The sequence below is a fragment of the Corvus brachyrhynchos genome, unplaced genomic scaffold (assembly GCF_000691975.1).
Source record: "Corvus brachyrhynchos isolate BGI_N302 unplaced genomic scaffold, ASM69197v1 scaffold365, whole genome shotgun sequence".
NCBI classification, from domain to species: domain Eukaryota; kingdom Metazoa; phylum Chordata; class Aves; order Passeriformes; family Corvidae; genus Corvus; species Corvus brachyrhynchos.
In genome coordinates, this window is record NW_008239544.1 from 1,415,350 (window position 1) to 1,425,830 (window position 10,481).

Consider the following 10,481-nt stretch of genomic DNA (forward strand, 5'->3'; position numbering starts at 1 on the left):
TGGAAGTGGACCCCCGGGGTGGCACCGCCCCCCAAGAGATGGAGCAGCTGCACCTGAGCTGGTCACAACTTGTGCTGTGATTTCAGCTCCCATCCTTCCCGTCTGCTTGTCCCCTCCTTTTCTGGAGGCCACAGCTGTCCTGGGAGCACCTTCCTCATCTGCCTCTGTGCAAGACTTGGAGCCAGGCATGAGGCACTGGTCAGGGTCCCCACCATGGTGCAGGACCTGGGGCTGGTGTGGGATCTCCTGGGATCTGCAGGGGTGGATGAAACAAGCTGGCATCCACGGTGGCGAGCAGATGTCCGGCCGTGAGCGGCCAGGGCCATTCCTCGGCACATAGAGTGACCGCCTGTGAACAAAGCAAGGTGGTGTCACCTGGGTGACTCCTCCATGGGTCTCTGCCACCAGCAGGTGTGTGCCAAGACTGGGGGCAGGTCTGAGCAGGCAGCATGAAGCTCCAGGCACTGCCCTGAGCAGAGGCATGGAACTGTATCCTGGCCCTTCCCAGGGGACACCAGTGGCTGTGCTGGGAGGAAGCAGTGGAAGACCAGGGCAAAAAGACAGGAGTGGGGTTTTCCATGTGATGTCTGCCACCTCCCACATTCCCTTCCCTTGCAGGACGCACCGACATGTGGCCGGAGCAGCCCGGGGAAACGCGGGGAGTGGAGAGCAAAGTCCCAGTGCCAGGAGCCGGCACCGGCAGCAGGCCAAGAGCTCACAGCACACCAGCACAGCCACCAGCATGGCCAATGGCACGGCCACCAGCATGGCCAATGGCATAGCCACCGGCGCGGCCACCAGCACAGCCAATGGCACGGCCACCGGCATGGCCAATGGCGTGGCCAACGGCACAGGTGACTCTGCGCTCGTGGGAGGTGGGGGCAGAGCTCGGGGCTATTACTCATTTAGAAAATGAATTGCTGCTGAGATAATGCATCTTGTAGTGCCTGGGAATTTTGTCCCCGCGGAGTGATTGATTTTTATTGATTTTACTTCTGATAAGCCAGGCAGCTCTGCAGAGCGCACTGGGAGGATCTGTGCTGCCTGTCAGGAATCATTTCTGTGACTCCACTCTGGAGTCACCAGCTCCAGGTGTTTAAAGGATACTGGGGCAGCAATATCACCGATATCACAGTGAGGAGGACAGTTGTCACCGCTGAGTGGACTTTTTCAGGGTTCAGCTGAATTTCCCATCAGTCTTCAGTGAAAATGTTCTGAGCTCTGAAGTGGGGAGGAGCAGCTGCCTGTCAAGCATGAGACAAGGCACAAACCCACCTCTCATAGAGGGCTGGTTCTTACACCATGGGGTATTTTTGGAAAGATTTCTCTTGTCATTTCTTGGATTTGTCCACAAAGCCATAAATCCCTTGTGGAGCAGGACTGAGACCTGCTGAGTGCCTGACTGTGAAGTCGCACGTGGCTGATCTGTTTTTCTTCTCTGGCTCTCATGGAGCATCTTCTGCTCCTCTGCACTGCATTTGCTTTTGTGGGAGATGAAGGAGAGGCAGAGCGCTTTGTTTTGGGTAGAAGGAAACATACTGTTCAGCCCAGAAGGAGTTTGGTGTTTTCTGACGTTTCGTTGGGAAAACCTGGAGCAATGCAATTTCAATTTTTCCAAAGCCCATTTTTGTCAAAGCCCAGCCCCTCCCAGGCTCCTTGCTCTGTGGACACTCCCTCAGGCTGGGGACGGGGATTTTGATCTCAAGTACAACTTGGCTCCTTGGCTTTGGTGTATTTAAAGCACTTTTTACTGGCCCAGCCACAGCCTCCCCAGTGGCTTTATGACTGTGCCGTCCTTGTTGCTGTTTTACCACCCTCCATGCCTCCCGCAGGTCCTGTCAGCAATGGCTTGGGATGGGGAGAAGAGTGTTTTGTGTGGCTGGGATTAGTGCTGGACACCCTGGAATGCCTAGAAACCAACCTCTTCTCCCTCACTGTGGCACATTTTGGTGACACTGCCATGTTTTTCAAGCAGGCTGTTGCAAGAACTCCCCATTACATTTGTCACTCACATCTGTAATTTCAGCTGACAATAAAAGAGATTATTCCCAGGTGTGTTTTCCCCACAGCCACATTGTTCAGCCCTTGCTATGTTCCCCCTGGAGCCCTTCTTTATCAGGTGGACTTTGGATCAGCTTTTCCCTGCTTTGTCCAGGACTGAGATCAAACTGACCATGGTGCATTCACCTGGGTCCTGCTGCAGGTTCCCTTTGAAGCTTCTCACAATGTGACTGAAGCTTCTAAAATGGCCTTTTCCCAGGCTTGCTGGAGATGAAGGGCAGTCAGAGACCTCCTCAGCTGGGTCCTGCTGGACTCTGATGGAACATCAGTTGTTGCTAACCTGGAAATCTTCCTTGCCTGCAGCTTTTGCCTGGGGGCACCTGCAGCTGCTGCTGTGTCCCAGGATCCCTCTGGTGCTGGAGGATTTGTCCTGCCACCCTCCAGCTGCCAAGCAGAGTGTCCTGAGCACTCTGTCTCTTCCGCAGAGCATCTGTAGCTCTTCAGTCTCCCTTCCATGAGGGTTTATACTGCTTTTTCCTACAATGCTTCTAAATATTTGGGCTTCCCTTACAGTTTTTATGTTTCTCAGCTCTAACTCATGGAAATCTGTCTGCATCCTTCACTCCCTTGTTTGTGGGTTGTTTATAAAGCTTTTGCTTTGCCGCTTCAGCCAGGATGCCTTGTAGCAAAGGTTCTCCTCAGCTGGGCTGCCAGGTCTCAGCGTTTTGGCTATCTAATAAATATTCCTCAAACAAATTCCCTTTCAACTTTCTTTCTCTGCAAAAAACTTACCAGTTTTCTTTGTATACAGTTTTCCTTTGCTCAGTCTCTTCCCCTTCCCAAAAGTTCTGTGGAATCCAGCAACGTTTAGCTCTTTCCAGTGCTGTTGACTTGCAGAGCCTGGGTTTCACTCTGCCTCAGGGGAGATGCTGTACCCACTGTTTCGGAGCTCCCTCTCATTCCCCGAGTTCCCATCCGGGGTGCAGCTTGTTTCCAGTGGCAGAGGAGACACTGAGCACAAATGCAAAGAACCTTCTGCTATTGCCTCAGGATGGAGGCGATGGCAGTGGTGCCCAGAGGGGTCTGGGTGAAGCAGGTGCTGCCTTTGCTGCAGGCTGGGAGCACTGAGAGCGCCGTGCTTGGGTTGTGACCCACCACGTGCTCTCCTTCCCGGGAAGATCAGCCGGCCTTGGCCCCCTCCCTGGTTCTGACCTCCTGCCCTCTGCCTTTCCAGTGAACGGGGATGCCGTGGGTGCCGTGGACATGGATGAGGACAGGCCGGCAGCTGGTGCCAGCGTTCCGACCCCGGCGGCGTCCGGCACGGCCGACGGCTCCGCTGCTCCTGCCCTTCCTGCCCTGAGCAGCTCCGGAGAGGCCGAGGAGGCGGCCTCAGGCCCCAGTGCCCCCCCAGCCCGGGCAGCCGTGCTCACCCTGGATGCTCTGCCCCCCGGGTAAGCTCTGCCTGTGGCCCTCGGGGAGTGGGGATGGGAACCAACTGGGGCACTGCTGTGTGCTGGGATGAGAGGCTGTTCAAGGGAGGGGAAGTGCTGCCCCAGGAACTGGTGGAGATGCTGGTGCTGAGTGGAACAAGGAGGGCCTGGGGCAGGTGCTGGGGATCCTGTGCTCCTTGTCCTGCCTGCCTGCCCAGGATGCTCTGGGCTGAGGTCTGGCCTGTGCCTGCTGAGTGTTTGGGGCAGTAAACAGTGGGTGGCATCTCTGTGCCAAGCAGCATCTGTGCCTGGGGAGCAGCAGAGCCCTCCACTCTCACCGGGCTGCTCAAGGGATCAGTCAGAGGAAAACACCCAGGAGAATGAGCGTGGATTTTCAGGGAGCTCCACTGAGCAGGAGGGCACAGGCGTGCTCCGGGGACACCACAGAGACATTGGCCACGGCTGGGGCCAGGGGGGCAGGGCCCTCGAGTAGTGGTGCTCATTCTCCCTGGTGTGGATACTGTTCATCCTCCTCCTTCTCCACAGGACATTGGGAACGGGCTGCAGAGGAGTGGGGGCTGCTGGCTCGGGCTGTGGGGGTGGCAGTCGGGGTCTGGGCTCAGCCCCCAGTGTGCTGCAGCTGCGCCGTTCTCCCCTCGTGTCAGACCCCTAGAATTCTGGGCGGGGGGTGAAATGGCCTGTGTTTGGGATGAAGGGAGCTGTTTATTTTGCTTTGGCTGAGGCGATGCCTGGAAGGTCAGGGCCCCGCTCGCGTGTCAGTCACAGGTAATTAGGGTTAACGGCTCACTGTGCCTTTATGCGGGTGTGTGAGGGTTTCTGTTCTCCTGGCCTGGGCGCTTCCTGTTTCCAGGCAGCTGGAAAAGTCCAGTGCTCTCAAAAAGGCCTTTATTCCAGCCAGAGCTTATGCCTCTTTCTGCTCCTACCAGGTAGACTGAAGGTCTCCTTTTCCCCACCTGGGGCTGGAAACAGGCTGTTGTTTCTGTGCTGGGGCAGGGAAGCCTGCAGATACCTCAGGATTCTGGAGGTTCAGGAGGCTGCAGGCGCCGCTTTCTAAGACACCAGGCTGGATTTACCTGGCCCAGCCAGGTGGAAAAGTGGCCGTGTCCTCTGTGCCCATCTCCCTGTGGAGCTCACACACCAGAGAATCGGGTGTGTCAGAGCAGGGAGGAGGATAAAGGCGTTTGCTTTGGGAGATGGATGGAGAGGAACACTGAAGGGGTAGTGAGGCATTCTCCAGGCTGAGCTGGAACTTAGATCTCTGGAGACACCTTTGGTTAGCACCTTCTGTGCTGGCCGTGGGATCTGTAGGGGGAAAGAGGGCAGCACGAGCTGCATTTGTGCTGTGCTGTGCTGGCCTGAGCAGGGGGAGACCAGAGATCAGGGGCTTCCCAGGTGAAGGAGAGCGGAGAGTTGAATCCATTGAGGTCTCCACGGTGTGAACCCTGCCAGGGAGCTGCCAGAGCAGGTCCTGGGCTAATGGGGATTTGCTGAACTGGATTGCACAGTGCTGTGTCCCTGGGGTGGTGTAAATGAGCTTCTGGAGTTCTCTTGAGCCCTGATCCAGGGAGGCTGGTTTTTGGCGGGCTCACCTCACCACGGAATTTTCTGACTGGTGGTTTGGGGCCCATCTTGGGAGATGGGGATGCAGGATAGCCCCTTGCTGGGACGGCTGTGAGAGCACTGTAGGGCCCGTGGGGATGGCTCCTGCTCTGCCACTCCAGGAGCAGCGTCCCCCTGCAGAGCTGCCAGGCACGTCCCTCCTGAGCCCTGCGCCGTTCTCCGAGCGTCTCCTTCCTTCCCTGGAAGCGTGGGGAGCACTCCCTTCAGCCTCTGGAGGGTGGTCCCAGCCTCCCTGCTCATTCTGGGCTGTAACAGACGGTTGGGTTCATGTGGGGATCCCAAGTGATTTGCTGTGCTCAGATCTCCGTGTCTCAACATCGGCACCAGGTGTGGTGGCTCAAAGGCATCCCTCACACAACTGGGAGTCTGTCCTAGGGGCTAGAGAGGGCTGGAAGGAGTTCTGAGTAATTCCAGCCCCGACAGTGCCCAAAACCTCCTTCACATCCTCTGGGCAGAGTGTTCCCCTGTGGAGCTGGGAGCGTGTGTGGCGCCGGAGCCGCGGCCACAGCGCCCAAGGCCTTGGGGTCCCAGCTCTCCTGCTGGGGTTTCTGAGCGGATCGATAGTGAAGGGAGGGGAGGGGGACTGCTGGCTCCTGCATCTGGATCCTATCAGGGATGATCCCATGTGGGGACAGGCGGCTGGAGCAGGGGGCGTGCGTGCTGTCTTGCCCGCACAAAGAGGTGCTTTATGCTGCCTGGCAGAACCCATGGGGCTGTGGTTTCTTACGTAAGGAGGGCGTTTTGTTTGGACTGCAGGGTTGCCTCAGCTCTGCCACTTCTCAGTGCCTGTGGCTCCCTGTGTCCATGGCCATCATGAGCCTGTGGGCAGCTGGAGGAGAGCTGGCAGGGACCGGCATATTGGGTGCTTTGTGGTTGTAGTGTGGTGCATGTGGGGAGAGCTCCCACCATCCAGTGCTCCCAAAACCGTGGATCTCCCATGCTGGGGGCTGTGTGGAGCTGGGCAAGGTGGGCACTGGTTGTCCCCAGTGTCCCCATCTCTGTGTGTCAGCGGTAACCGCGGTTCATCACCACCGGCGGTGACTGGCAGGGAGAGCCAGCCCTCGGCAGATTCACTCCTCGCATCACCCAGGAGCTGCTGGGGAGGAGTTTGTGAGCTCATCAGTGTTTTTACAGGGGGTGAGGTGGGGGCAGGGGGACATCAAGCAGTAGCTGCCACCACCAGCAGCTCTCCGCAATCCTGCGTGTCTCTTTTCAGTCACGAGCACACCCAGAGGGATCCAGAAACCTGGAGGAATTCTCATCATGGGAATTCTGGTCTCTATAGCCACAGGAATGGTGCCTTCCAAGTCCTCAGAGCTGTATGGATCAGAGAACCTGATGTTAATGAGACTGGAGGACCTGTCCAGGTCAATTCCACTGCCCTGAAGGTGCCTGGGCACCTTCTGCCATCCATCTCATGGGGTGGACATCCTTGTGCCTTAGGACACCCCAGCTGTGCTGATTTTCTCTTTAGAGATTTCACTCTTGTTTTACCTGTCCTGGTGCTTTTATGCTCATGAAGCACCAAGTTCGTGGTTTGTGACCAGGAAACTGGGCGGTGTCAGGCTTGGCAGCCCCTCACCCTTATGGTGTAGGGGCACAGCAGATGCTGCCTTGGACTCTTCCTCAGGGATACCCACTGTTGTCCCTGACCTGGTCCAGGGAGGAGAAAGGTCCAGTGCTGCTGACTAGAAGCAACATGTGCAGGTGTTGCGTGGGCTCCACAGAGGCTGCGATGCAGCTGAGCTGTGTCACAGCAGGTGTGTGGCTGTGGTGAGGTCACCGATGGCTTTGCTGTCCTTGGAGCTGTGGGGCTGAGCTGGAACAAGCCCAGGCTGTGGGGCACTAGCACTTGGAGCAGCTCCATCCCCAGGGCTGCCTTCTCCCTGCCAGCCTGGGCTGGCTCCCTTGCTGTCACACAGAAGCTGGTGTATTAATTTCCTAGAGCTTTTTATGGTGATTAATTGAGACAGAAGATTGAATGGGGAGAGAGGCCTGTGGGAGCAGAAGTGTGGCAGGAGAACACTTTATCTGTCAGCAGCTGCTGCCTCGCCTCCTCTGCTGAAGGATAAAAGCTGACGAGAAAGCACAGGCTCCACAGAGCTTTTACCTTTGCCAGGGTGAATTCATGAATGAATTCACACAAAGAATGGTTCCAGTGTGGCCCTGTAAAGCCAGGCTCGCTGTCACCCAGGCTGTCCTCAGGGCCACCCCAGCCCGAGTGCCGTGGCCACATGTGTGTTTAAGCCGTAGCTGTCAGCAGCAAGCCCAGGGCTGCCAGGGAGAGAACCCAGCCCCAGCCCAAACTCAAACACTCCCCTTTGAAGATGTATTAGGACAAACCAACCAAAAACATCAGAAACACAGGGCATAAAACTGACCCTGTGTGAAATCTTACGCCGACCTTTCTGGGGGAAATTAGGAATTTATGTTCCAGGTTATGCCTGTTCAGGAAGCAGAGTGCTGCAGCCCCTCTCCCAGAGTCTCCATCTAGGAGGCCCAGCAGCTGCCGTGCAGACCTGTCCAGTAAAGGTTGGAATGCCAAGGATGTGAGGGGTTGGGCTCCCTGACCCACCAGGGGCAGCTCTCTGGATGTTCTTGGTGCCAGCAAGTATCACCTGCCTCATGATTTTATTTTTCTTGCAGGTGGGAACAGCGGGAGCTGCCGAATGGTAGAGTCTACTATGTAGACCACAACAACAAGACCACAACGTGGGAGAGACCCCTTCCTCCAGGGTAAGGGGCTCAGGGGCTCCAGGCCTTGCCTCAGTTGGAGGTCGGCTGTCCTGGAGGGATGCTCATGGCATCCTGGTGGGAGCTCTGCTGGTGTCCCAGAGTCCTGTCAGGCTTCGTGTGCCCTTGCAGGAGCTACTCGAAGAGTTACTCGTCCTCTGTATTTCGTTTTGGTGGGTTCTTGTCCAAAAGAGCCCCTTTAGGTGTGAAACCAGTGGTTATGCTGGAGCTGGGCACGGAGCCCTCGTGTCGGAGGGTGCCAGTCCGCAGGACCGGCCAAGCTGCGTGAGACACACGGTGACAACTTCCTTGGGTGCTTGCAGGTGGGAGAAGCGCGTGGATCCTCGAGGCAGGTATTACTACGTGGACCACAACACCCGGACCACCACGTGGCAGCGCCCCACGGCCGAGTACGTCAGGAACTACGAGCAGTGGCAGTCGCAGCGCAACCAGCTCCAAGGGGCCATGCAGCAGTTCAGCCAAAGGTTCTTGTACCAGGTGAGAGCCGGGCGTGGTGCTGGCGGGGGTCTCACCTGGCTGTCCCGCTGGTCTCGCCGGGGCCTGCCTGGGAGCCACGGAGCGTGGGAAGGCGCTTGCTGGGCTGTGTGGGGTCTGTGCGAGCTCAGAGCAGTGCCTGGATGGGAGCCCACAAACTCCTCAGCTGCCTGCAGAGGCTGTGGGGGAGTGACTTGCTTTTTATAAACCAGCTTGCACGGCCTTGAAGAGTGGTGGGAGGTGTCCTCAGCTGCCTGTGCCCAAGGTCTCTCCAGTGCCAGTGGCACACATTCTCCTGTGACTCCCATCAGACAAGCCTTGCTGCAGACCTATGGGGCTGCAGAACCTGCTGTTGGAGCTGAGGGAGCTGTGGGAGCCTGGTGTGTAGCAGGACAGGAGGCTCTGGGGCCTGAGCTCATCCCTCCCTGGGTCTCTGTTGGGCTGAGGACAGCGTGGTTGGGTCCCGGATGCAGCAGGAGCTGCAGGGCCAGGGTACAAGTGCAGAGGGTTGCAGGAGCCAGGGACCAGAGGGTGCAAGGAACAAGCTGGACTTGGCCAGCTCCCTCCTGCTTCCTCTGCTGCTTCCCCTCGTTCCTGGTTTGGGCTGAGTATTTGCGTTTCCTTGCTCAGGGAATGGTCTCAACCATTCTGTTTCTGGGCAAGGGACCACGCTTGTCCCAGCCATACCTTTGCTGTGGATCTGGACCCAGCTGTGGGAGTGAGCACCTCTGCTGGCCTGAGCAGTGCTGGTGGCCATGGGCTGCAGGGAGAGCAGTGCTTGGGAAAGGGCCAGGCTGGAGCAGTTCTGCCACCCGGAGCAGCGATCTGGCCCGTGCAGTGGTGAAACTGCACTCGTGCCAGAGGCAGGTGAACAGGTGTGGAGGGAAGGTGGGCAGCCTAGAGGAACCAGCTTCTCATTGACTTTTATCTCCTCAGAGAAAGCCAGGAGTCCCAGCTGAGACTGCAGTGAGCTCAGGGCTGCATCGAGGAGCTCGGCTGCTCTCTGGGCAGGGGAGTAGGCAGTGCAAAGTCCATTCTGTGTGGAACACAACCGGGGCCGCTCCTGGGGCTCAGCCCCTCTCCTCCCCCTGCCTGTCCCTCCCTGGATGTCTCTCCAACCCTTCCAAGCCTCACAGGGGAGCTGGACCCCCACGACCGTGCTGTCCCACGTGCCGTTCACCAGAGCCCGGTGGAAGGGCGCTGGGAGGGGCTCCCCTGGGAGGGGGCTCCCAGCGGGGCTCCGGGCCCGTCCCTCACTCCCAGCCAGCGCCAGCCTTGGAGCCGCTCCAGCGCCGTGCAACTCACCCTGGCTGCGCTCTGCCGAGGGAGGGACTCGAGCTCCAAATTTAGCCTGATGAAACGATTGTACTTTTTGTTTCAAACTCTGCTGCCAGCGGTGATGGCTGCTGCTCTGCCTCCTGCCCCACAGGGGCTTTCTGCTTGACTTGCCCCTGCCTCCAGCATCCCTCTGCCCTCCTTGCTGGAGGGGACGGTAGGGGGGGTGATGAGCAGTGGGGCAGAGCCTGGGAAAGGCAGAGCTTGGGGGGCTTGGGTGAAGCCAGGGATTGCTCTCCCAGCAGATGCCCTGGTGCTGCATCCCTTGCATGAAGGGTCTCTGGCACAGGGGCCAGGTTGTTCCCAGGGGCTGTGGGGAACTGCAGGAGCTGTCTGGAGCCCTGCCCTGGTAGCTTCAATTAGCTATGTTTAGGTGCCAGTGAGGTGGTACCTCTGGACAAGACTCGGCTGCGTGTCTGGGCATCCTGTCCTGGTGGGGAGGGAGCGGACGCTGCCCCAGGTCCGAGCTGTGCTGGCCATGCCAGTCCTGGCACGGGGGGCGGGTACAAGAGATGAAGCTCAGAGGGGCATGGGCTGTGCCTGGCCATCCCCGGGGTGCTGGGCTGCCATGAGCTGTACCCATCCAGGTTTCGGTGCCTCTCGGGGGTGGGGGTCCCTGGCGCCGCGAGGGTCGGGTCTGGCATGCCCTGGACCCAGGCTGACTCGGATCCGTCCTGGCGCGGGGAGCTGGGACACAGCCCCCTCCAGCAGCTGGGTTTTTTACCTTTTGGGTAACGATTCGTTTCTTATTTAACCATTAAAAGCGCTTCCAGGTCCCCTCCTGCCCTGGGCCCCGGGGACCCGCTATCCCCAGGGAGCGCAGCGGGGCTGGGGCGGGGGTTTGTG

The 10,481-nt window shown here is 58.3% G+C and overlaps 1 protein-coding gene across 1 annotated transcript in view; it reads left to right on the forward strand.

Annotated features, from left to right (window-relative positions):
* Positions 1–10,481, forward strand: part of WWP2 (WW domain containing E3 ubiquitin protein ligase 2) — a 31,459-nt gene that overhangs the window by 12,057 nt on the left and 8,921 nt on the right. The window contains exons 5-8 of the mRNA XM_017741359.1: positions 619–854; positions 3,236–3,452; positions 7,719–7,808; positions 8,129–8,303. Coding sequence (XP_017596848.1) covers positions 619–854; positions 3,236–3,452; positions 7,719–7,808; positions 8,129–8,303 — 718 coding nt within the window. The remainder of the gene's footprint in view (positions 1–618; positions 855–3,235; positions 3,453–7,718; positions 7,809–8,128; positions 8,304–10,481) is intronic.